Here is a 27765-nt window from a genome sequence, read left to right as displayed (position 1 = left end):
TTAGAAACATCTATGAGAGAGAAACATCGATCAGCCGCCTCCTGCACACCCCTTACTGGGTATGTGCCCGCAACCAAGGTACATGCCCTTGACCGGAATCAAATCTGGGACCGTTGAGTCTGCAGGCTGACGCTCTATCCACTGAGCCAAACCAGTTAGGGCAATATATTTCTTAATTTTCTCAACTGCTTTTATATCTCTTAGTTAAGTTTTGTGGTAGTATTCAAATTTATCATATAGTTCTTACTCATTTAAAAAATGTTTTATTTCTAATTTAATCCACTTAATGTTTTAGCTGATTCTCCTGGCTTTCTAGGTAGAGAATTGTATTGTCCACAAATAATGACTACTTTGCTTTTAAATCAGAAATTCCTGGACATTCATAACAAAGAATGAGGATAATATACCTTTTTAATTTATTCCTGAATTTAATGGATATGCTTTCCATATTTACTAGTAAGTATGACATTGGCATAACATAGTTTAAATCACTTTGAGGAAGTAGTTTTATATTCATAGATTTAAAAAAAATTAAAGGGAGTTGAATTTTATCAAATGCTAAAAAAACTCATCTTTGAGATGATTTATGCCCCCTTTTCACATTTAACCTATCATTAAAGCATGTTTGCAATCTTGCTGTGGCAGTTTATTAAGTGATATCCTTAAATTAGAGATTAATCTAGAACTCATTTAGATTTTACTTTGGATTTTTTAAAAAATAGTTTTATTTTAGCTGGGGTCCTCAAAGGCTTGTATTAAAATTAGCTTGCTGCTCCTGACTATGCATAGATTGAATTTCAGGAGACCCTTTGCACTTTCTTTCTTTCTTTTTATGATATTTTTATTGATTTCAGAGAGGAAGGAAGAGGGAGAGAGAGATAAGAAACATTAATGATGAGAGGGAATCATTGATCGGCCGCTTCTTGCACGCTCTCCTACTGGGGATCAAGCCCACAACTTGGGCATGTGCCCTTGACTGGAATTGAACCTGGGACCCTTCAGTCCGCAGGCTGACACTCCATCCATTGAGCCAAACCAGCTAGGGCCCCTTGCGCTTTCTTGAAAGTGACAGGGGCAACTTCAGATGTAGTGAGAAGCTGGGGACACTGTTTCTGTGGAGAGGGTAAGGAGAATCAAGTGCCCACCATAGATTGGTTAATTGGAAATTGTGCTCTTAGAAAACGTTTTAGTGTTAGTCAAGGCTAGCCTCTAAGTTTGTTCTTCCTATGAGATGAAAATGGAATGCATTTTTTCCCTCTTAAGCTGGGATACTCTCATTTTTTTTGTGTTCTCATAAGATAGGATTGGAACTCAGAGAGATAGGCACCATCCTTGAGGATTCCTGACACCCAATGTGGGAAGTGATAGGAAGTTAAATGGGGCAGCAAACCCAAAAGCTTGGGCTACATCCTTACCTTAGAATCTAATAGTAGTCAAATTCAGTGTCAAGTCTTAGTTTAGATGAAAGGTTAAAACAAAAAGTATTTTAAAGGCATTTTGAAGGGAAGAGAGAAAGCAGTTACAAGACTTAAAAATATTAAATGGCCTGAGAAACTGACCCAAACATTTAGCTACCATGTGGGTATCTGTGGATAATTTGAGAAGAATATGAGCCTAAGATATAGGGAGGTGGTTGGTTGTCTTTCAGACTCTTACTGCTTACATGTTGTCCCTCATTCTGTTTTCCCGTTTTTTTCCTACAATTTTGTTTCCCCCCAATCTTTTCTCATCCATTCAGTACTCAGACATTCAGCAGTCATTTTGAGTGACTCCTGTACGTCAGTCACTATGCTGGCTGATGGGGGTTCCCATAGCCACCACTGCTTACCTGAGTTTACCTGAGGTAGCTGACAGTTCAGGTGAGAACCTAGTCATTTCTGTAATTTGTGAAACAAGATGTTATTCACTCTTCCCCTTTCTCAGTATTTCATATGGAAGGGTAGCATCAAACAGCATGAGTGAGGATCATTTGTAAGTTGTAGAATTGGACAATGTTATGTTGAAGGGGTTTGGTTATAACTCTGTGACTTGACTTATGGGAAAGAGGCTTCTATTGCAGCTACTTGGTGTTTTTGCTAGTAAAACATTTTATCCTTTCTGAAGATCATTTCTTTTCAACTTGAATTCTGGAAACAAGGGCTGCTGGGACTGAAGGCAGCGCATTCCAGAGAATGGAGTAGAGTGCACAAGGAGAGGCAGCGAATGCTCACCTTGTGACTGGCTCTATTCATTGCAGAGGATAAGGGAAAAACTTGGGAGAACGCCCAGAACATTGGTTACTGTTGTATTGAGGAAGGCATTCAGGTTCATTTGGACTAAATAGTTCACACAAATGCTCTGCTACTGATTTATTGTTTTATTACACTCTTTGAAATTGAGTGCTATTGGTTGGTTCTGTAGAGACGATGCTAACTGCATTTCTAATTTTATACCCAGGATTTGCCATTAAAGATCTTTCAGTCCAATTAGGGACAGGGCACAAATACCTGAGATTTTCTTTTCTTCTTTTTTTTTATTCAGAAAAATTTCTCCTAAGTTTTTAATATGCTCGCTTTCCATATATTTTTCATTACCATTTATCCCCCCTATATCCTCTTCCACCTCCACCCATCCCCTGCCCTTTTGGTCACCACACTGTTGTCCATGTCCATGAGTTCTTCCTCTTTTCTGCCAAATCGCCCCACCCCCTCAAATTTTCAGCCTGCTCTCTATCTATTAGTTTGTCTCTATTTTGCTTGTTAGTTCAGTTTGTTCATTAGATTCCACATATGAATGAAATCATATGGTACTTGCCTTTCTCTGACTGGCTTATTTCATTTAGCATAATGCTCTCCAGGTCCATCCAAGCTGTCGAAAAAGGTAAAATTTTCTTTTCCTTTTTTTATTTTTTTAAATGACTGAATAGTATACCATTGTGTAAATGTACCACTGCTTTTTTATTCACTCATCTACTGCTGGGCACTTGGGCTGCTTGCAAATCTTGGCTATTGTACTAGTAAATAGCACTGCAATGAACACAGGAGTGTGTATAGTTTTTCAAATTAGCGTCTTGGGTTTCTTCAGATAAATTCCCAGAAAAAGAATTGCTGGGTCATAAGGCAATTCCATTTTTAATTTTTTGAGGTAACTATATTGCTTTCTACAGTGGCTGCACCAATCTGCATTGCCACCAACAGTGCACGAGGGTCCCCCTTTCTCCACATCCTCGCCAACACTTGTTTGTTGAGTTATTGAGGATAGCCATTCTGACAAGGATGAGGCGTTATCTCATTATGGTTTTAATTTGCATTTCTCTGATGATTAGTGATATTGAGCATCTTTTCTAATGTTTATGGCCATTGGTATGTCCTCTTTGGAGAAGTGTCTATTCGGGTCCTTTGCCCGTTTTTTAATTGGATTGTTTGTTTTTTTGGTGTTGAGTTTTAGAAGTTCTCTATAAATTTTGGATATTAAGCCCTTACCAGATGTATGAGCGATATGTTTTCCCATTCAAAAACATACAAATACTTGAGATTTTCACTGTCCTTACCAAAAAAATGGCTGAGTCCTGGGCTTGCTATTACAGGGCTTGAATCCAGGAGAGGGAGCTCTGGGTCGGAGTTTTCTGGTGCAGATCGATGGCTTGACTAAGACAGGGTGAGGCTTGATGAAAAGGATGGTAAGGTGTTTCTGCCTGGGAAGAGATGAAGCAATCCTTAGAAGTCTTGTTCACAGGAGAGCATTAGTTGGCCAGACAAGCAGGGTCTCCTTTGAAGCCCTCTGTTTCCTTGTTCACCCCACATATATGTTGAGTTCTTTAGAGTTTTTATATGTATCTCCATTGAGTTGATTTTCAATTTTACATCAATGATTCCAGACCTTTCTACAACCTACTCCTTGCTCCTGAGTTCCAATCTGCATATCTAGCTGCCTGTGTGACATCTCCCCCAAACTAGTGTCTCTAAACCTATTTCTCCCATGTTCCCCATTGCAGTGGAAAGAACCTTTATTGACCCACTTGCCAAGACCAGAAACCTCAGGTCTCTGAGCTCACCCCCACTGAGTCCATGGTTTCTTAGCACTAGGGGCTTCTCCTTCCCAGTACTGCCCATACTTGACTACCTTCCATTTTAATGTCCGTCTTTCCCAATAAAGCATGTGCTCCTTGAAGCCAGGGCCAGGGACTTTTGTTGGTATTCACTTCTGTTATCTTCAGCTCTAGCATAATATTGAGCCTGTGACAATGATGCTCAATAAGTACATGTTGATTGTGAGTGGAACTTCCTATCCATTCTGCCTTCTAAATATCTCTTTAGTCAGGCAGGCCCCAGTTTGAAATCCAGCTTTTGCTGTTTACTAGCTGGGTAACCTTTATTAAACTATTTATTTTGAGATAATCTTTGATTTACAGGTTAGACTATTTTTTATCTCAGTATGCATCAGTTTCAGACTCAGGAAATAGATATAATTGTATTTACCTCATAGGTTTGTGGTGAGGATTAAATTAAATAAAGCATGTAAAACATTACTACTGTGTTTGACACATGGTATAGACCAGTGATGGCAAACCTTTTGAGCTCAGTGTGTCAGCATTTTGAAAAACTCTAACTTAACTCTGGTGCCGTATCACATATAGAAATTTTTTGATATTTGCAACCATACTAAAACAAAGATTTATATTTTTGATATTTATTTTATATATTTAAATGCCATTTAACAAAGAAAAATCAACCAAAAAAATGAGTTCGCGTGTCACCTCTGACATGTGTGTCATAGGTTCGCCATCACTGGTATAGCCTCTACTGTTATAAAGGTAGGTTTATAGCTAGAATGTGGGAGGCCCTCATTGCAGATTAAGAGGTATGTGTTTTATCTTCCAGAATGTGAAGATCCAGGAAAGATTCCACTGGTGTGGTGGAAAACCCATGAGCTCTAGAATCAACAGACATAGTTTCAAATAAAAACTCTACCACTTAATAGCTGTGAGGCTTTTCACAGTTACCTAACCATTCTGAACTTCAGTTTTAAAACCTTTAAAATTAGGATAACAATACCTTGTACCAGGAATTGCTGTAAGGTATAAACTAGATGGTATATGAAAAGCATCTGACACTAATTTTCTTTTTAAGTTACTTTCTTTCCTCCAGGGATAAGCTCTCTGTTCCTTTGAATAGCAATCTGTAGTCCAGAGAATTGTCGTTGGCTCATCCCACTTTAACATTTTTATTAGATACTTGGATGAAGACATAAAGCCTTATTTCCCAAATTTTCAGATGGCTCAAAGTTGGGAGGATAGCTAATACAATAGGTGATGGAATGGGGAGGCTCAAAATGACCTCAATAGGCTGGAATGTTGGGCCTTCACCAGATGGGAAGTCAGGCATCTAGCAGGTGGATCAAAGCAGTCAGGGACAAGGTGATTCCACTAGTCTAGGTGATGGATGTAAAGGATCAGAACTGGAGTGGTATCAATGGCAACAAAAGGGAATTAACAGTTAGGAAAGAACTCTTGAGAAAAATCATTAGTATATGACAAATAACTGGATGGATGTATGAATAAAGAGGGCTAAAGATGACTAGGAAGTTTCCTTTCTGTTTTCCTGGAAAAAATGGAGGTGCCAGTTAATAGGAAGGAGGAAATTAGGTGAAATAATTGGATTAGGAAGAGAAGGGAGAACAGTAGTCTGGTTTTGTGCACGGCGTGTTGGCTCTACTCAACAGGAAGTTGGAAAGTCAGAACTGTAGCTTGTGGGAGAGGCTGTGTCTGGAAAGAGGCATTTGGGAGTCATCCACAGAGAGGTGATAGTTGAAGCTGTGTGTGGGAGGGGATGGGCTAGCCAAGGAGTGGCCAGTGCTATTCAGAATCATTAGCATTGTTGGCTCTAACTTGAGATAAGGAGGATAAACAAACCCTTGCCCAAGTGGGAGTAGTTCCATTGCTTTCCTCAGCTCTTTAACTCATTAAAGCAAACTTCTACAGGATGAAACAATCTCATGTAATAATTTAGGCTTTAAAATATTTATTTGTTTGTTTGTTTGTTTATTTATATTTCTCAACCAAGGATGTGTTTTATTGATTTTAGAGAGAGGAAGGGAGAGAGAGAAACATAGATGTGAAAGAGAAAGATTGATTGTTTGCCTCCAGTAGTTACCCTGACCATGTATTGAACCTGAAGTCCAGGTATGTGCCTTGACTAGTAATCGAACCCAAAACCTTTTGGTGTATGGGTCAATGGTCCAACCAAGTGAGCCACCGGCCAGGACTATTTTTTATTTATTTTTAATTATACTAGTAATACATCAATACATTCTTGATTGTAAAGAATGTAAACACTACAGATAAAGTTAAACCCCCTATTAATCCCTGTTTAATTCTACTTTCTGTTTTAGAAATAATCACTGTTACTAGTTTGGTGTATGTTCTTTTTTTTTCTTTTTTAAAAATCTTTATTATTGAGAGTGTTACAGATATCCCCCTTCCTCCACTCCCCCCCACCCCGCCCCCATTGCTCCCCTCCACCCGGTTCCACCCAACCTCAGGCCTTTACCACCCTATTGTCTGTGTCTATTGGTAATGCATATCCTATATAATAAAAGCCTAATATGCTAAGTGTCCAACCACTTGACCGTTTGACCAGTCGCTATTACGCTCACTGACCATTATGGGGCAGACGCTCTGACCCGTAGGTTAGCTTGCTGCTGGGGTCTGGCCAATCTGGATTGGGCAAGACAGGCCGGACATGCCCTGGCGCCCTTCTGAGGTCCCTCCTGCTGCCAACCTCCTGTGGTTCCTCCCTGGCCGATCAGCCCTGATCGGCCCTGATTGGGACTGGGCAAGACAGGCCAGACACACCCTGGAGCCCTCCCTCAGTCCCTCCCCAGCCCGTGGGGTCCCTTGGCCTAGCCTGTACCCTCTCACAATCTGGGACCTCTTGGGGGATGTCAGACTGCTGGTTTTGACCCGATCCCTACAAGCCAAGCCGAGGGACCCCACTGGTGCACAAATCTGTGCACCAGATCTCTAGTATGTGTATAAATTCTTTGATTAATATCTTTCCACCCCTCCCCCTCCCTTCTTCCATTTGAGATTCATCAATCTGTTCCATGTTTCCATGCCTCTGGTTCTAATTTATTCATCAGTTTATTTTGTTCATTAGATTTCTTTTTGTTTATTTTATTTTTAGATTCAATTGTTGATAGATATGTATTATTGCCATTTTATTTTCATATTTTTTATCTTTTTTTCCTCTCTTCTTCTCCTCTCCCTCTCCCTCTCCCTCTCCCTCTCCCTCTTCCTCTTCCTCTTTATCTTCTTCTTAAAGAATATCTTTCAACATTTCATGTAATACTGGTTTGGTGATGATGAACTCCTTTAGCTTTTTCTTGTCTGTGAAACTTTTTATCTGCCCTTCGATTCTAAATGATAGCTTTGCTGGGTAGATTAATCTTGGTTATAGGTCCTTGGTATTTATCACTTTGAATATTTCTTGCCACTCCCTTCTGGCCTGCAAAGTTTCTGTTGAGAAATCAGCTGACAGTCGTATGGGCGCTCCCTTGTAGGTAACAATTTCTTTTCTCTTACTGCTTTTAAGATCCTTTCTTTGTCTTTAACCCTTGGCATTTTAATTATGATGTGTCTTGGTGTTGGCCTTTTTGGGTCCCTCTTGTTTGGGACTCCTTGTGCTTCCTGGACTTGTAAGTTTATATCTTTCACCAGGTCGGGGAAATTTTCTGTCATTATTTCTTCAAATAGGTTTTCAATATCTTGCTTTCCCTCTCCTCCTTCTGACACCCCCATAATGCTAATTTTGATACGCTTGAAGTTGTCCCAAAGGTTCCCTACACTATCTTCATATTTTTGGATTCTTTTTTTGTTGTTGTTCTTCTGATTGGGTGTTTTTGCTTCCTCATATTCCCACTTGTTGATTTGATTCACGGAATCCTCTACTCTGCTGTTGAATCCCTGTAAATTATTCTTTATTTCAGTTAGTGTACACTTAATTTCTGACTGGTTCTTTTTCATGTCTTTGATGTTCTCACTAAGGTTCTTGAAATTTTCACTAAGATCCTTGAAAGTCTCACAAAGTCCCTTGAAGTTCTAATTAAGTTCTTTGAGCAACCTTTTAACCATTGTTTTGAACGCTGTATCTAGTAGTTTTCTTGCTTTTATTTCATTTTTTTATTTTTCTGGAATTTTCTTCTGTTCTTTCATTTGTGACATGTTTCTTTGTCTCTGCATTTTGGCTGCTTCCCTGTGTTTGTTTCTATGTATTAGGAAGAGCTTCTATGTCTTCTGAAATTGATAGAGTGGCCTTGTGTAGTAGGTGTCCTGTAGGACCCAGTAGCTCAGCATCCTTAGTCACCTGAGCTGGGCACTCTAGGTGTACCTCTGTGTGGGCTGTGTGCACAGTCTTGTAGTTGAGCCTTGATTGCTGTTGACGTGACTGGGAGGAATTGACCTCCAGGCCAATTGGCTGTGAGAACCAGCTGAGACTACAATGGAAGAGCTGCTGTATAGGAGACACGCCTATGGAGCAGGACTTGCTTCAGTGGGGCTTTGGTGCTCACTGAATATGCCCCTCGAGTGTGTCACTTGTGGATGTATAAAGTTGTAATCTGGTATGGTCTGAAGCTGTCCACCAGGTACACTGGCTCTGGGGCCCCCTAGGAGGTACAAAGTTAGCCACTGCCTGGGGCCACCAAGCAGGAGCTACACAGCAATCTGCAGATGGCTGCTACTTGTATTGGGTTTGGAAGTGCCCAGGTGAGGCTAAGCTATGAGGCAAGGCAGGCTGGTGCTAGTGCCGCATCATGGGCCTCTTAATGATAGGTATAGGGGCATGCTGATGCCAGCTGATGCTTGTTTGAGATATTTTAGAAAAGTCTGAAGCCTGATCAGGACAGACCATTCATATGGAAAAGCCTCTGCAAACAGCTTGGGTAGGGCTGCAAATTGGAAGGGCAGAGTCTCAGGGTGGAGTGAACAGTGTAAGCCAGGCTGATGGAAACCCAGATATGGCTGCCAATCAGCTCTGCTATCGGGGAGGTCCCAGCACGGTAACAATGATCCCTTCGAGCACCCCTGTCTGGGAGAAAGCTACCTCCAAGTTCTTTCTCCAATGTCAGACAATCCAGTTCTTCCCTGTATGTCCCTGGACCCCTCTCCCCCAAGCTGCTGCCACAGCACTGAATCTCAGAGGGAGTGAGTCTGAGTAAATTTGTGCGTCAGCCTTTTAAGAGGAACTGCCTGGGTCTCCAGCAGCCTCCGTGTCATTCAGCCACATTCCCCGCTGGTTTTTACAGCCCCAAGTTACAGGGACTTCTTTTCCCAGCTCTGGAACCCTGGGCTGAGGGTGTGGTGTGGGACCCCTTGCTCTTCATGGAAGGCTTCCGCAGTGGAGTTATCCCTCCCGATTAAAAAATTGCCACACGTGGGTGTTCGACCAGCCCATTCCACACCTCTGCCCCTCCTACCAGTGTCAATGTGCTTCCTTCTTTACTTTTCTAGTTGTAGGGCTTCCATTCATACAGATTTCAGGTGATTCTGAATGATGGCTATTCTGTATTTTAGTTGTAATTTTGACATGGTTATGGGAGTCGAGTGTCAGCATTTACCTATGCTGCTATGTTGTTTCTCCTGTGGTGTATTCTTACAAACTTTTTTTCTGTGTATTTATATGGTTTTACACATACATACACATGAAGATATGTTTCGTGTGTGTGTGTGTGTGTGTGTGTGTGTGTTTTATGTTATATATATAAACTCATAATTTAGTTTTATTTTAAAAAATGAAAAAATATGTTCTGGGACATATCTAGATAAAGTTATTAGTTATAAGTCATAAAAACAAATAAAAATCTGTTTTCCTGGATATGAATGTACCAGGTTTTATTGAGTCATTTCCTTGTTGATGGAAATTCCCTTATTTTCAACTTTTGCATCTGCTCTATCCTACCTGCTCTACCGTTATTTATGGCTTGCAGTGAGTAGGAAAGTGCCCAGCAGAAACTAGGATATGTTGGTAAATAGTGATCCTGAGTAAATTTGTGCATCAGCCTTTTAAGAGGAACTGCCTGGGTCTCCAGCAGCCTCCAGCACTATTCCAGGGCGAGACTGCTGAATGCAGGTTTCAAGCTCTCAGGGGCAATGAGAAACACCTAAGGGAGAAGGCAGGCAGGAAATGCAACTTGTCAAAGTTGCCACATGCTGTGGTGGCTTAGGGGAAGGGGACCTTTATAATCGTGGGGATCCAGAAATAGATGAGGAGAGGCTGAACTATTTGTGTAGGTTTTGCAGAATGGATGATTGGAGGTGCATTCTATTGTCCCTGAGTGCCCTAGTCCCACCACTGGCTAGGAGGTCAACCACTAATATGCGGTTGACCTTATGACAGAGAATTTCTATGTCAGTCTAAGACACTTGCTATATTCAACTTTGCCAGGACCCCCTCAGTGCCATTAAGCTGGAGGAGCTGGAAGTAGTGGGGAGAAATGGAAAAAGTGAATGCATGCTAATGAGATGGGAACTTTAACCTAGACCCCCAAGTCCAAGCCGACTGATTTGGGGAGGAATGGGTTGGGTTTGCTAACATGTTTCTTTTTACAGATGTCATAAAAATGAATATATGAAGTTTAAATTTCTCACTTGGGAGTACCTGAAAATATATCTCCCTATGAGAAACTGTTTCCTTTTCTCTTGAGTACATGAAATTTGAGGCAGGTCCAGAGTAAGGACAGCTGGGAAATGAAAGGAAGAAGAGCCCTCTTCTGTACCTGCTTTTCTTTCTTTCTCTCTCTCTCTCTCTCTCTCTCTCTCTCTCTCTCTCTCTCACTTTCTCTCTCTCTCTTGTCTCTGTCTGGTTTTCCCTGCCTTTGAAATCATACATTGTCTCATGAGCAAATTTGAGGTATAAGTATTTTATGCAAAACTACCAGGGCCCTAATTTGCCTCCTCTCCATTTCTGTTGCATTTCCTTAGGGCTCAGTGGAGGTTCCACTTTGGGCTAAAGTGCAGGGAGTTACACCGGTTCTTCTTTCTCCTCTTCCTTCTGTTTAGCACTGACTCAGCAGCTGCACAGTCTTCCAGCCAGGCTGTTAAGACGCTGCACTATTCCAGGGCGAGACTGCTGAATGCAGGTTTCACAGGCAATCCTGAATCAATGACCTACACAACCCATGTGTGTGACAAGTTTAGCTGGGAAGTTTCTTCCCCTTAGTATTTTCAGATCCCCAAGCCAAGCCTCTCCTAACTTAGGTCTTCCCTGCTGACAGCACAGTGAAGTCTGGGTCATCTTTGTCTTTTCACCTTTTCCTACTCTCAGCCAATCTAGACTGGCCCTCTGGGCTAGTGGACCAATGAGTGGGCTCTTCTCCACATGGCTCCACCGGCATGAGTGTGAAACATAGCTCTGATTTGCTGCCTGCTTCAGAGTGGATGATACCCACTTCTCCTGGGACACCTCTCAACTCCCTTTTACCCCTCTGCATTCACCCTTCCCATCCCCTGGCACTCCAGATACTCCGGCAATAAATACCCCATACTTTCACTACTCAGCCCTCCCTAAACAATATGCCTGGCATTTCCATTATATGCCCAGCCCTCTTACCTCTGTACTTTAAATTCAGTTCAGTTGTCAATCACTCCAGAAGGCCTCCCCTGATTCCCCCCAGGTTAGATGCACCTCACAGACTTTCAGTTTTCAATGTATTGTCTCCCCTACTCCTCTCTCTCTCTCTCTCTGACAGAGCCCAGAGCTGGAATACATAGGCACTGAGTTCATGCTTGTTAACCCCGCAGACTTAGGCAGGATCATCATTGTGGCTCTTCTAGATTTGCCTTCCTGGCAGATCCCTGACTCTCTAAGTAGCACCTTGTTATTTGAGTCCTATTATTGAGAAAACTCACGGAGGGGCCTCACCTTGTCATAAATAATTTGGTTTCATTGTGTTTGAATGGTCTGCAGGATGGAGCATCATTATTTTAGATCCCAAACAGTCTCAACCTAGAAGAGTGGAGAAGTGGGGGGGGGGGGGGGGGGGGGGGGGGGGAGGGGGGGGGAGCGGGGGTGTGTGTGCACACCACTGTACCAAGGTCACAAAAAGGCCCCACGAGGCCCCCTTGGCAAACCCAATCTCATTTGACCTTTTATACAAATCACCTTGGGAGGTGGAAAGAGCCAATTAGACACAGTGAAACAAATGAGGCTTACTCATTTATTTAATCTACAAATATTTATTGAGTTCCTACTATGTATCCAGCGAGGCCTTGGGCAGATGGCAGTGAACAAAACCAGTGCATTCCCAGCTCTTAGGGGTTCTGGTGCTAGTCAAGGGAGGCCAACAAGTAACTCGTGTACAAATAAGTAATAAATATCATTTCCGTGGTGGTAAATGCTCAGAAGACAATCAGGCAGGGTAATATTACGGAAAGCGATGGGTAGGAGGGGAGCAGTGCCTGCTTTAGAGCAGGCAAATCCTTTCTGAGGAGATGACATTTGAGCTGAAATCCGAAAGGTGAGAAGGAAGGGGCCAGGTGACACCCGAGGGATGTGGGTGTCTTGCTGAAAGTTCAGGATGGAGCTGGCTCTGGAACTCTGAAGAAGGATCTCTTTCCAGCATCCCTTGGGCTCTTTCCCCTCTCAGCCATGTCTATGAGTATGTCAGGGATAGGCTGTGGGAAGGCAGGGGATGAGGCATACTTAAGTGTGCTGAGAACTCCCACAAAGCTAGCCCAAAGCTGAAGAGGGGCCACCCAAGGGCCAACTTTGCTTCAGCTTGTCTCTCACTCATCCCTTCCTCAAGGGATCCCTTAGGATTAACCCTCACCTCTTTCCAGATCAGCAGGAAAAGGTGTCAGAGATACCTTCCCCAAGGCAGCTAAGAGGTTAACATCCTGCCCTTTGTGTGTGTGTGTGTGTGTGTGTGTGTGTGTGTGTGTGGTAAAATATACATAACAGGAGACTTACCATTTTAACCATTTTAAAAATATATTTTTATTATTGATTTCAGAGAGGAAGGGAGAGGGGGAGCAAGAGAAACATCAGCGATGAAAGAGAATCATTGATTGGCCGCCTCCATGCTCCACACTAAGGATCAACCCCACAACCCGGGCATGTGCCCTGACTGAAAATCGAACCGTGACCTCCTGGTTCATAGGTCAATGCTCAGCCACTGAGGCACACCAGCTAGGCACCGTTTTAACCATTTTTAAGTATACAGTTCAGTGTCATTAAGTACATTCACCTGGTTGTACAGCCATCACCACCATCCATCTCCCCAACATTTTCATCATCCCCATTCAACTACTCCTTGCCACTTTTTTAAAACCCTGTTGAATCTTGGGTAATGGGGAAGTGAATGCTCTTTTAAAAGGCTTCTCCCCCTGATGGGTAGCATCTCCTTCTGTTTAATGGAGTGTCTCTCTGTTTAATCTGAAGACAACTGGTGCCAAAATCACCTAGTTGGGGGAGGGGGTTGGAGAGGAGTGTCTATGAAAAATGCAGATCTCCCCTTCCTTTCCCGAATCAGAATCTCCTGGGCTAGCACTCAAGCAAGTGTATTTTTCCCAAGTCCTCCATATGATTATGATGTATATGTGAGAATCACTAGTTTCAGCCTCATGGGAAGAACACATGAGGACGAATATTAGCCAGGCCAGAAAAGGCTTGCTATGGAGAGGTATCTGCCTGGATGTGATACGCTCCACCTATGGCTAGGTGAATAATTCTGGGCAAGTTGCTCAAGCTCTCTAAACCTGTTTTCTTATCTCTACGTTGGAAATTATGATCACAATATGTACCTCACTGCAGATGCAATGACGATTGAATAAGATTATACAGATGAGGTGCTCTAGTCGGTGCTGTACATGGAAGGTCTCAGGTCTTGATGCAGCATTGAGGTGGTGAAGTGACCCAAGAGACTGCTGTACTCGAGATATGTTTTCCTCGTTGTGGGTAAAGCGAATCCAACTTTACTATTTAAAAGTGCTTTTTCTTTAGCCATCATCCCACGGCAGGAAAGCAACCAAGTTTATTAGTCAGGATAGAAATATATATGTGCCTATAGCAGTTGAGCAGGTACAATGTTTTTACTGAAAAAATCTTTTCAAAGATGGATTCACATGGAGAAGTTCCTAAAAGGAATGGTTAGGTGTTTACCAGTAATGTATGTAGTGTTAGCTGTGGGGAGTAAGAAAGGAAATGAGGCTCTGGCACATGTCCCAGATACTTACCACCTCACTCCTTGGGAACAAGGGCAGTAAGGCTCACAACCACTGGTCAGAAAATCTTCCTGAATAGAATGTGGCTCTGCAGAAAGGAAGATGGAAGGGTTTCAAGGGGTGAAGTGGGGGTGAATAGGCAGGTTCAGGAAACAGTCGACTAGACCATCCTGGCTGAGGTGGGTGTGAAATTGATGGGTAGGAGAGTAGTTTTGATTAGATCACCCTTAAACTTGGCTTCATTTGTCCTAGTTTCATATAATAAAATATCACCTAAACATAGAAAATAGCCTTTTGATAAATTTTAACTAGACCCAGTAGTTTTAAGGACCAACTTAGTGTCTACATAGGATCTGGTACATAGAAGGTGTTCAAAAGATATTTGTTGAACAAGTGAATGAATGAATCAAACCCTTTGGCTGACCAGCCCTTTGGAAGAAAGATGGAGTGATCTGGAAGTTGTTATACTCCAAAGGTGGGGCCAGTTTACAAATATGTCAAACAGATGAGATTATGCATGATTTTAGGGGGCAGGGCATATAATTTTCCATGATCTTCTCCTTTTTAAAATAACATTTAGAACATTGGAAAAAGTATTGTTGACATTTATATAGGTTTCATTACATCTAAAAGTTATTCCTTTAGACAATATAATATTAAACATAAGCAGGATAAAAATGGAATATATAGTACAATTTCAATTCTGAAGATGATGTATATTCAATGGGGAGAAAACTGGAAAGAAGTTATAACAAAATTAGGACTTAACCTAATTATTTTACCTTCTATTTTCTACTTTATACTTCTCAGCCTTTGTTCAAATATTGTACGGTAAATGTGTATTGCTTTTATAATCAGAAAAAATAACAGGTGCCATTTATTAAACAGAGTAGAATGTGGTGCAGCACTTTTACCAAAGTTTGCTTTGGTTTTTTATCCCTGGCACCCATCATACAAATCCCAACTGATGTATGAAATAATGACATAATTATACATAAAATGACATAAAAATGAACTACACCTACCTACCATACTTACTTACAAAGTACAATACTGCCTGTGTCCTGTGCATGGTTAATTTATTGAGGATCCTCCAACATCCAGATTCTAAGATTGGCCATAATATTGTTCCTTGCTTCCACCTGCATATCCCTCAGCCTCCCTGGACACCCTCCACCTTCCACCCCTTGTTAGAGGCTCAGGCATGGCTAGAATAGGTCAGAGCAACAACCCTACTTGCTTTTAGACTGCAGGATCAGCAAACAGCTCTGTGCTTTGAGTTACACTGCCCTGAAAAATAGCAAAAATGCCCAAGGTATTGGCCTACAGATTAAACAAATTTAAAATACACCCCAAAACTTGTTTGTTTCATTATATTTTTAATCAGGTAAAAAGTATGAATAATATTGTTTCTCCCCTTAGAATGGTGATTTCTGAGTGGTAAATCAGAGGCACAGCTAAAATGAACTTGGAGTTTTAATGAGGTGTTCTATTTGCATTTTTAACTCTACTGAAAACAAGATATTAGAATGACATCAGCTGTTTGAGTCAGCTGTTGACTTGGGCTTCCACCCAGAATTTGATGTCATTGGTGGGCATCCGTGAGAACAGGAATAATTTTTTTAAGCTTGCTGACCAGAAGACCTCTGAAGACCTTCATTGGTGCTGGTGTTAAATATAATGTAAATATAAAAAAGAAAATGGCTAGACATGGCCATCTTATGCATTAGCTATGTGGATTTAAAATGCTTTCCATCTGCTACGGCATTGTGGGGGAACCTCTATGAAATTGGAGCGTTATTTAGTCTGGAAATGTTTTACTTGGTGTGATGATGAAATATAGGCTAGATATCAGGTGGTAGGGAGTGCAGAAAGCACAGCCATGAAGAAGAGTTTGCAGGAGCTGAATCATATCTTATTTTGATTAAATCAGGATCATTTTACTGAGAGACTGTAATGTGAGAATGTGTTAGGGTAGTAGAGTGGTTCTAGTATGTTTAGCTCATCCAGAGTGAGTTAGTTTTCATCACATGTATTTTTAATTATTTGGAAAGACAATTACATTAATTGAGGAATGACTTGTAAAATACCAGTTTGAAAAATACATTTAGTGAATAGGTGTATTGATGTTGTCTAACTCTCAATTAATTAAAAATTGCTCGTAACATGAGCTGTAGGTACCCTAGCTAAATGGTGGTAGCTGGCTGCTTGAGGAAGCCTGTTATATTTTTGCTGCATGGGATGGGTAAGGCAAGGCCTTCAAGGCCCTTCCCACGTTTCTCTTCCCCTTCATTGCAAGGCTTCCAAAATGTGCTGCCTTGAGCTGGTATGAGAACTTCCCGACATATGTTCAGAATGGTTCTATTGCTTCTGCTGCAATTATGCTTAATGAGGGCAGAGAAGTCTCAATGTGCCAGCCAACTTACAACCTTTTATCCCAGGCCTAAGAAACAGCCAAGACTCCCTCTCTCCTCTGTTTTCTCTCTGGCCTGACTTCCCAGGGCAGAGTCCTCATTTATAGACTATGACATTTTTCTGGGAAGTCTTTGCTTATGACCTGAGTCTATGCTGATTTCTGCCATCTCTATCTTTATTTTTTACCTATTGCACAATTAGTATACACACGATTAGATGATTGCCCGACTTTTTAACTGCCTGGACTATGCAGTTCATTATTTTATGGTACTAGTTCATAGCCTTAGATTTTTCTTTATGGCTCTATAATAACAAATGATTTCCCTATAGACAGGAATTTTGCCTTTCTCTTCTTGTGAAGTCATGTGGTACCCTTGCATATGTGCTAAGCACCCAGTAAACTTGTAAAACTTAAAAAATTATTTAGTAGCATACACTGGATGAAATAAAGGAAAATTATTACTTACTAATATACAAACAGTATTCTATCCAAAGCAAAGAGTGAGCAAATATTTATTGAGCTTTTATCATTTTTGTACTGGACTGTGATTTACGAGAATTGGACATGGTCCTGTATCAGGAAGTAATTTGTATATAATTACCCTGGAGAGGTTTTTATAATAAGAATACAAGGTACTATTTTTTTTTTAAATATATTTTATTGATTTTTTTACAGAGAGGAAGGGAGAGGGATAGAGAGTTAGAAACATCGATGAGAGAGAAACATCGATCAGCTGCCTCCTGCACACTCCCTACTGGGGATGTGCCCGAAACCAAGGTACATGCCCTTGACCGGAATCGAACCTGGGACCCTTGAGTCCGCAGGCTGACGCTCTATCCACTGAGCCAAACCAGTTAGGGCAGGGTACTATTTTTTTGAGGGATTATCACGTCATAGGATTATTGTGAGGATTACATGAGAAGCTATTGTTTCCCCATTTTACAGCTGTAGGAACTATGCCTTAACAAAGTTTTACGAGTTGTCTAAGGTCAGCATATTAAGTGTCAGAGGTGGGATCCAAATTGAGACTGATTCCATTACCCAGGTTCTCTGTGGTCAGCTGAAATTTTCAGCATCATATTTGTACAGTTGAGCAGGTTGTTCACTGCTCAGAGGTTACTGGCGAAAGGTGCAAGAGGAATTGAAATGCGTCCTATAGTCCACTTAAAGAGCTGATATGGGGTTAAAGTATACAAGGTGGGGCAAAAGTAGGCTTGCAGTTGTTCATATGGAAAAAATAACGCAATCATTAATAAATAATAATACAAAAATAAATTCTGTTTTGCATACTCACAACTGTAAACCTACTTTTGCCCCACTCTGTACAGGTGGATGAACGTACAACTGTGTAGCCACCACCCCAATTAAGATATAGAACATTTCCATCATTCTTACAAAGTGCCTTTGTGCCATTTTATAGTTATTCCATTCCTTCTCCTCCTGCAACTATTGATCTATCTCCATGACTTAATTTTGCATGCGTTAGAACAGCACTATCCTATAGAACTCTGTGGTCATGGAAATGTTCTTTATATCTGTGCTATCCAACACAGTTTCCATCAGCTAGATGTGACTACTGAGCACTGAAAATGTGACTAGTGCACCGGAGGGACTGAATTTTTAAATCTATTTAATTTAAATAAATTTTTACTTAAACTTTAATAGCGACATGTAGTTAGTGGCTGCTATATTAGCACAGGTCTAAAACATCAAATAAATGAAATTATTCAGTGGCTGGCTTCTTTCCCATAACCTAATGTTTTTGAGATTTATCCATGTTTGTTACATGATCAGGAGACCATTTCTCTTATTGCTGAGCAGTATTCCATTGTATGAATATAACAGAGGTTGTTTATTCATCTGTTGATAGACTTTGAGATAGTTTCTAGTTTGGGGCTTTTTATGAACAAAGTTGATGTAAACATTTGCATGCAAGTCTATTTGTGGATGTATCTTCCATTAGTGGACTTTTTGGGTTACATGGTAAGTGTATATATAACTTTATAAGAAACTGCCAAACCATTTACCAAAGAGGCTGTGCCATCTTACAGTCCTACCATGATATTCCAGTTGCTCCACATTCTTACCAACTTTGGGATGGCCAGTCATTTTAATTGTAGCCATTCTAATGGGAATGAAGTGCTATCTTATTGTGATTTTAATTGATATTTTCCTGCTGATCAATGATGACCTTTTTTTTTTCATGATCTTGTAGGTCATTTGTATTTCTTCTTTTGTAAAGTGCTTATTCAAACATTTGCCCATTTAAAAAACAGGGCTATTTTTTATTACTGAGTTTTAAGAATTCTTTCTATGCTCTAGATATAAAATCCTTTGTTTGATATTTATATTACAAATATTTTCTACCATTCTATGGCTTGGGTTTTGAAGAACAGATATTTTTCATTTTGATGAGGTTCAGTTTTTCCTTTATGGTTTGTGCTTTTGTGTTCATGCTAAGAAATTTCTGCTTACTCCACTGGTTGTCAAGATTTTCTCCTCTGTTTTCTTTTAGAAGTCTTATCATTTTAGCTTTTACATTTAGGACTATGATTAATTTTAACTTATGTGTGGTGTGAGGAAGGGATTGAGGTCCTTTTTTTAAATGCAGAAATTTTGTAGCTTTGTCACGATTTATTTTGGCTGTTCACATATATTATTTTGTGAAGTGTATATTCAAGTCTTTTGTCTGTTTAAAAAAATGGGTTGTTATCTGCTTATTGAGTTCTAGGAATTATTTTATATATATTCTGGATATAAGACTTTTTCAGGTACATGCATTATGAATATTTTCTCTCAATCTGTGGCCTATCTTTGTTTATTAATGCAAATTTTTTTGAAGAGCAGAAGATTTACATTTTGATTAAGTCCATTTTACCCTTTTTAAAAAATATATTTTTTATTGATTTCAGAGAGGAAGAGAGAGGAAGAGAGAGATAGAAACATTAGCGATGAGTGAGAATCATTGATCAGCTGCCTCCTACACACACCCCACAATGGAGATTGAGCCTGCAACCCAGGCATGTGCTCTTTACCGGAATCAAACCTGGGACCCTTCAGTCCGCAGCCTGATACTCTACCCCCTGAGCCAAAACAGTTAGGGCCATTTTACTTTTTTAAAATGACTTAATGCCTTTTGTGACTTATCTAAGAAATTTTTCTGTATTCCAAGTTCATAAACATTTTTCCTGTTTTCTTCTAGAAGTTTATGTTTAGATATATAATCCATTTTTGAATTAATTATTATGTTTGATTTGATGTAGGTGTTGATGTTTGTTATTTTTCTATTTGGATCCAGCACCATTTATTGATTGTCCTTTTCCTGTTGAACTACCTGTGCACCTTTGATGAAAAGCCAATTGAATGTATATGTGTGGGTCTATTTCTGGACTCTGTTGTATTCCATTGATCTAAATTTTTATCCTTATGTCAGTAACACACAGTAATGTCAAGATTACTGTAGCTTTGTAGTAGTCTTGAAATTAGGCCATGGTTGCAGTTATTTTGGCTACACTAGTTCCTTTACATTTTCCATGAATTTGCAAGATTGTTTCAGTACTTGAAAATCAATCAATATGGTTTACCATGTTAACCTATTAAAGGAGAAAAACCATATGGTCATTTCGATAAATACAGAAAAAGCATTGGGCAAAACTCATTTGTGATAAAAAAAAACTTTAGCAAATTAGAAATACAGGGGAACATCTCAGTTTAATAAAGGACATTTATAAGACACCTAGAGCTAACATCATATTAAATAGTGATATATTGAATACTCTCCCTCTAAGACTGAGAATGAGACAAGGATGTGTGCTCTTCATACTTATTTTAGCTTCAATATTGGAGATCCTAGTTAGTGCACTAAGTCAAGAAAAGATAATAAAAGGTACACATTTTGGAAAGAAAGAAGTAAAACTTTCTTTGCAAGCTAATTGGAGACTGTGTTTATAGTGAGGATTCCCTTTGTAAGTTTTACAACTGAGAATTAACCTGTTATAAACAAACTTTTTTGTGATCCTCCATTTTACTATATTATTAGTGTATTAGTTCAAAAATATTTGAACTAATCAACCTACTAGTCAACTCCTGATATCTAATATATACAGAGTATAAAGATTAGGATATCTCTGGGTCACAAGGCTTGCATCCCAGGTTGAAACTTTTCTAATAAAGAGAGTAGAAGTCATGAAGGGTTAAGTCTTTGGGGTCTTGGAAAAGGACCCAGATTAGTAAACCAATGCCTTTGGGGAATGTTTTAAAAGCTTTGTCTCTTTGTGAGTTATGGAATTTCCATCACAATAGTTCAGAGAAAGGAAGTCCCGAGGGAGTGAACAGCAGACAGCCAGTGGTGAAGAAAGAGTGAAGACTGACTCATCATGTAGGGTTTGGGTGTGGGTGTGCAAACTTACAACTGTGCACAATATGTGCATGTGGTAGGGAGAAAGGGAGGAAAGGGTTGTGCAGACAAAATGTTTTCTTTAATCTCTTTGCAGAGTGGGATTTAGGGAAGAGAATGCATAAGTAAATAACTGTGGCTGGTTGTTTGTCATACATGAGATACTCAAAGGGACTCTATAAAACTGTAAGTTTAAAGATTCAAATAGAACTGTTAAATTCTATTACCAGCTTTGACAGTTTACCTAGTATTTTTTTTCCATGATAGTGAAATTTCTGAGAAATTTTCACTTTCTTTAATTAGATGAAAAGTTCTCCTAGAACTTCAGATTAATTCATAGTTATTCATTGTGTTTTTCTACCTCTTTATATTTCTTTATATTGTTCCTTCTGCCAAAAGTCTCTTTTCTCCTCTATGGATACAAGTAATTGCTACCTTTCTGTAAAGGATCCCTCCATCAGAGCTTTATTAATCTTGGTTCGTGGCCATCTTGTCTCCTGAACTCTGTAAAATATATTGGTGCATAACAAATATTTGACAGTTGTCTGATAAAATAGTTTTTGTTGTTGTTAAACCCTGCCTCTTTCCAACACACAATCAGAAAAGACAGTATGCTTGTGTTAAATATTTTTCTAATTTAACTATTCTTTATGACACAAAGGATTTCATTTGGTTTAGGAACATAAAATTGGAAACACATTAGGAATTAATGAATCTAACTTTCCCTGCAATGCATGAATTTTCTATACAGCCTTTTTGTTATATCACATGTCTGTACTCTTAAATATGTCACTCAAATATTCTGAGCCTTATCCATAAAAGGGGGATGATAATAGTACTCACCTTTATTGGGAAAAGTTGGATGCGAATGACAGAAAACCTGAAATAATTGTGGCTTAAACAAGATAGAATTTGTTTTTTTCCTTATACTCCAGGAAACAAGGACCCAGGCTTCTACTTTGTTTTTGTTTTTTTATATGCAAGGCATCCATTCTCATCTTCACCTCATGGTGTAATATGGCTACTCTAGCTCCAGGCATCATGCCTTCCCTCCAGCCAGCAGAAAAGAAAAGGAGGAGGAGGAAAGGGCATGCCCTGTCTTTTCAAGGACACTTCCCAGAAGTTGCAAACCACTTTGGCTTGTATTTCATTAGCAGTAACTTAGTCACCTGGCTACATCTAGTTCTAAGTGAAACTAATAAAAAAGGGACTATCTGGCCCTGGTTGGTTTAGCTCAGTGGATAGAGTGTAGGCCTGCGGACTGAAGGGTCCCGGGTTTGATTCCAGTCAAGGGCACATGCCTGGGTTTTGGGCTCGATCCCCAATAGGGGGCATGCAGGTGGCAGCCGATCCATGATTCTCTCTCATCATTGATGTTTCTATCTCTCTCGCTCTTCCTCTCTGAAACCAATAAAAATATATATTTAAAAAAAGGGGGAGTATCTGCTTGGCTAAAATTTAGTGGTTCTATTATTGAAGAAAATGATAACAAATTTTGAGGACAATTAGCAATCTTTGCCACCCTATTGATATTGTTGTTATAAAGATTAAATGAGATAATATGTATACTGTGCTTAGAGCATGCCTGGCATATGATACATCCTCAATAAGTATTAGCCATTGTTTTCTGTAATTAATCTTTGTAGGCAGTCATCATTTATTATTTGTTCAACACACATGAATACCTGCTGTGCTTATACTATGCCTTTCTCTATTTAAAGTCCTCTATGAGCAATTAGGAGAAGTCTACCATCCAAGATAGCTTGTCCTTTGTTGAACAACTCTAAAAGTTAGGGAATTCTTTATTAAACTAAGCCCAAACATTTCTACCCAATAATTCATTTGTCTTTACCCTGATCCTACCTTAAAAAATATATATATATATACATATATATATACATATATATATACACACACATATATATATGGTGTCCCAAAATTCACGCAAGATTTGAATTTTGCGTGAGCATTAACAACAACAACAAAAAATAAAAGCCTAATTTTACTTGGTTTATTGAATCAGATTCTAATATCTGTTGCCCTTTGATTTCAATCCCTTCAATTTGATAAGCATTACCAAGTACCAATTATGGCCCAGGAGCAGGGACAATGAAGACCAATGAAGACCACGGCTTTGCGTATGTGCCAGCAAAGCCGTGGAGGCCATTTACCCGATGTGCTATTCCATACATAACCCTATACTGTATACTTTATGAATCAATAAAAAATTTACAATTTTTAATTATAAACCTGTGTTTTCTAACAAAATTACTTCTTGCGTGAATTTTGGGACACCATATATATATGCATATATATGTGTGTGAGTGTATATACATATATATGTGTGTGTGTGTGTGTGTGTATATATATATATATATACATACATATATATATATATTTTGTTGATAGTATTATAGATATCTCCTGTTCCTCCCCCCCTTTACCCCCTTCCTCCCAGTCCCTACCCACCCACCCTGAAACAGTATGAAACAAGGCTATTTCCTTATTTCAGTTCTGCAAATGTATGAAGATTGCTATCAAGCCTCCCACTTAGTTCTCTTACTCTAAACAAGCATTTCATTAACTCATTTATCTAGTGTATGGTTTGGCAGGCATTTTCTATAAAGAGCCAGATGGTAAATACTTTTGGCTTTTTGGGCCACATGGCCTCTGTCACAACTTTTCAACCCTACCATTGTAATGCAAAGGCAGTTGTTTAAGAGAAAAGGATAAATTTGGTGCCCATTACTCCATTTTGATTGGAATGAGAAATTCTGAAATATTAAATCAGAAAAATTAATACCTAAAGCATTAAAACTGACCTCTTTTTTATCTTTAAATTTTTTTTAAAATTACAGTTGACAGGCAGTAGTATGTTAGTTTCAGGTATACAGCATAGTGATTTGACGTTTATGTAACTTACAAAGTGATTGCCCCCAATAAATATAGTACCCATCTGACATTACACATAGTTATTGCAGTATTATTAACTATATTCCCTATGCTGTACTTTATATCCCTGTGACCGTAAAACTAACTTCTGATTGCAAAACTCCTTCCCCCAAATTGGTTCATATTTTGCATTAGCTTAGAATTATGAGTTCATTAAAAAATTCATTCAATTCCACAGTGTTTGACATTATCCCTTTCTCTTACAGGAAACATTCAAACTGGAATTTTAAATCATTACAAGTCAGTGATGGATCACAAGTTGCAGAATGCAATCCTGAATAGAATTCTTCGAAAGAATTGCTTTAAATAACAGAGGAAAGAAAATTATCCACCACTCTAAAACCCTGATCTAGAAAAACCTATTGCACATACTAGGAAGTTAAAACTGGGGAAATTTATCTGACTCTTAATGCACCTGAATCAAAGGAACTGTCGCTTTGTTTCTCAAAGGAATTTTATATCTGAGATTATTTTAATAGCCAATCATTTTATTAGAATCTTGACATGATCATCAGGAAGGAGAAACAGAACAGTCGGTAAAGCCTGTGTGTTGGTCAAGATGACTTCTGAAGAAATGGCAGCTTCTGATCTCATACCTGTGACTCAGAGAAAAGTGGTGTCTTCTCAGTCAGCTGCAGATGAAAGTAGTGAAAAGGCCTCAGGCGTCAGTGTTCCAAAGACACATACTCCTGGGCAGAGTAGGCCGATTTCTCATACCATCTCAAAACTGAACAAACCCAAAGAGGAAACTTCTGGAAGCAACTTGCCTAGGATTCTCTCAACAACAAGGGGGAAAATCATGAGTGATGAGAACAGTAACGAAACATGCTGGGAGAAAAACATGCCCGATTCTGTGAAGAACCTTAATGTGAACGGCAACAACATATTGGAAAACCGTCAGTGTGGTCTTCCTCAGAGCCAGTTTTACAAAACATGCGATTCTGTTGTAGAGGAAGGCCTGCATTTGGAAACTGGAATCCCTTCTTCCCTGGAAAGAAAGGTGTTCCCTGGGATTCAACTGGAACTAGACGGACCTCCCACGGGCATTCGTCCCTTAGGAAATCAATCAGCAACCAGCAGGGCACACCCCGACAGCGATTTGGCGGTATTTCACTTTCATTATGAGCTTGACCGAAGAATGTCGGACAGTGTCTGTACCCTATCAGACAACTTGATTTTGGATGATTGTGGAAACTGTGTATCACTGCCTGATGTTGGTAGGGAGCAAAAGAAAAATTATATGGCATATACTTGCAAACTGATGGAATTGGCAAAAAGCTGTGATAATGAGAACAAGCAGCGACAGGGTGATCATTGTGACGCCTTGAACGATGAATATATGTGCTGCGAAGCTTCCTGCCGAAAGGCCAACGTGGTATGTTCTAGTGACAGCTTCTGCAGGGAGGGTTTTACTGATAGTCCATCTGCCGAGACTTTTCTGAGCCATTTTGAGGACTTCCCTGATAATTGTGAAGACGTAGAAGATTATTTTAAAAGTAAAAAGGAGCGATCCACTTTGTTAGTGAGGAGATTTTGTAAAAATGACAGAGAAGTTAAGAAATCTGTGTATACTGGGACAAGGGCAATTGTGAGGACTCTGCCTTCTGGTCACATTGGACTGGCAGCTTGGAGTTACATTGATATGAAGAGAAGTGGAAGCTCGTTGCCTTGTGGGAGAGTAACGGGCCAGCTATCAACAGTGCTAATTAGGCAAGATGGGAGCCCATGTCTGTCAGAAGCCCAGTGGTATCCGGTAAGAGTGAAAGTTTCTTTCGATCATTTTTTTAAGCTTGATATTTCAAAATCCAAATTTTCATTGTCTTAATTCATGTAAAATTTTAAATTCTGTCAAATTATGATTTACAGGGGAAGTATTTGTAGTTATTGGAAACAAGTAGATATAACAGTTACTCCAATGGATAGCTGTCAAGGCTGAGTTAACTCTGCAACAATATAGGTAACAAAATACGCATATGTATGCCATCAGGAGTGGAGACATTATAGAGATTCCCTGGTTACTGTGTGTGGAATTATAAGAAAGAAACTCCTGGTAGTGGAAAAACTCTGAATTTTGTTGTGTCCTTTGGAAATATATGCCTATGTCTTCTTTTATTGTGCTTTTAGTTTGCAAGGCCGAAAGGAACTTAAAGTCCGGTTTCCTCCATTTTCCAACCAGCATTCCCAGTTGCTTCCCTCTTCATCTTTTTTGTGCCATGGACCCCCTGTGGCCATTTGGTGAAGCCCATGGACTCAGAATGCTTTTAAATGCATCGAACGAAATACAAAACATTATAAAGGACACAGATTATGTGGATATAAATTTATCAAGACATTTTTTGAAATTATGACATAGCAGGGTAGGCACTTCTTTATTAGCACACTAAAGGATGGTACCCAGTGACGTGCTAACTACCTTAACTTCAAAGTAGTGATGAATCTAGGTCAGGAATGGTTTGCCTGGGACTTTCCCAGTTTTATCATCCCAAGCATCTCAAGCCTGGCCATACAAGGGCAGTTGGTCACACTAAATATAAATACTATTTTTAGGGTGTCTACTATGACTGTAATATATGGAAATATTTGTGATTTCTATTGGTGACAAGATCATAGCTGCTGCTGCTGCTACTACTGAGATTTGTTGCCTATATTCATAATTGAAGGAAATGTTAAATTTCTAACTCTCACATTCTAGTGTTTCACAATTTATTAAAATTTGGCCCTATAAATAACTACCCAGTCTAGGAAAACACCCTTTTTATTGAAATATAACTGGCATATTTTTACTTTCATCATCATCAATATAGTAGCTAACATTTGTGCATTTTACATGTGCCAGGCATTGGGTCAAATAATTTATTCTTTTTTAAAAAATATAGTTTTATTGAATTCAGAGAGGAAGGAAGAGGGAGAGAGAGAGAGAAACATCAGTGGTGAGAGAGAATTGTTGATTGGCTGCCTCCTGCACTCCCCCTACTGGGGATTGAGCCCAAAACCTGGGCATGTGCCCTGACTGGGAACGAACTGTGACCTCCTGGTTCATAGGTCAGCATTCAACCACTGAGCCACACCAGCCAGACCAAATAATTTATTCTTGATTTCATGCAATCATCTTAATTCCCCTCTGGTATTGGTATGCTTATTAACACTGTAGTATTGCTAAGAAAACTGAGTCTTAGAGAAGTCATTTACCCTGTCCAAGGTCACTTAGCTAATAAATGGTGTAACCAGGATTGTGATCCAGGCAGCCCACACTCTTAATTCCTCAAGATCTAGAAAGAAATAAAATTTAGAATAAACTTTTAAAGGAACAAATTCTGTTCATTTCAGCACCTGTTGACTTAGTAGCCACATTCACTGATGCTTAGATTTTTTGGACTTGACTGTGTTTGATATGGTGCTTCTAACCCTGTTACATGTTTGAATCACAGTGTCCATTCCCCCCCCAATCCTCCATCCCCAGACCCTCTGAATCAGAATCACTAGGGTAGGGTGCAGCACGAATATTTTTTTCAAAATTCCTTTGGGTAATTCTGTGATTCTGTGGAGTCAAGAGCCACTGACCAGGAGCTTAAATTCTTTGGTCTTCATCAGGACATTTGGGGACTGTTTCCTCTGCCCTAAAGACCATGACACTGCCAGGGCTCTCAAGAGTGTCAGGCCTGACCAGGGAGCCTGAAGGCCCTTCTCGCTGTGCATTTGATCTACCCTTCACCCCACCAAGTGTCAGCAGGTTTGTTTTTACTTCTTCACCTGATACCTCATGAAACCTGAGTCACAGTCAAGGTGGTGTCAGTTACCCACATG

The 27765-nt window shown here is 39.7% G+C and overlaps 1 protein-coding gene across 4 annotated transcripts in view; it reads left to right on the top strand.

Annotated features, from left to right (window-relative positions):
* The window catches only part of PLCE1 (phospholipase C epsilon 1), a 294253-nt gene that overhangs the window by 10997 nt on the left and 255491 nt on the right, over positions 1-27765 (top strand). For all 4 annotated transcript variants that reach the window (XM_070432674.1, XM_070432673.1, XM_070432671.1 and 1 more), the window contains exon 2: positions 24168-25714. In XM_070432674.1, the coding sequence (XP_070288775.1) occupies positions 24521-25714 (1194 nt within the window). In that variant the 5' untranslated portion in view covers positions 24168-24520. The remainder of the gene's footprint in view (positions 1-24167; positions 25715-27765) is intronic.

This window comes from Myotis yumanensis, unplaced genomic scaffold (assembly GCF_028538775.1).
Source record: "Myotis yumanensis isolate MYYU_CA2020_CCGP unplaced genomic scaffold, mMyoYum1.0.hap1 SCAF_13, whole genome shotgun sequence".
Taxonomy (NCBI): Eukaryota; Metazoa; Chordata; class Mammalia; order Chiroptera; family Vespertilionidae; genus Myotis; species Myotis yumanensis.
This window is presented reverse-complemented; position numbering and strand designations above follow the sequence as displayed.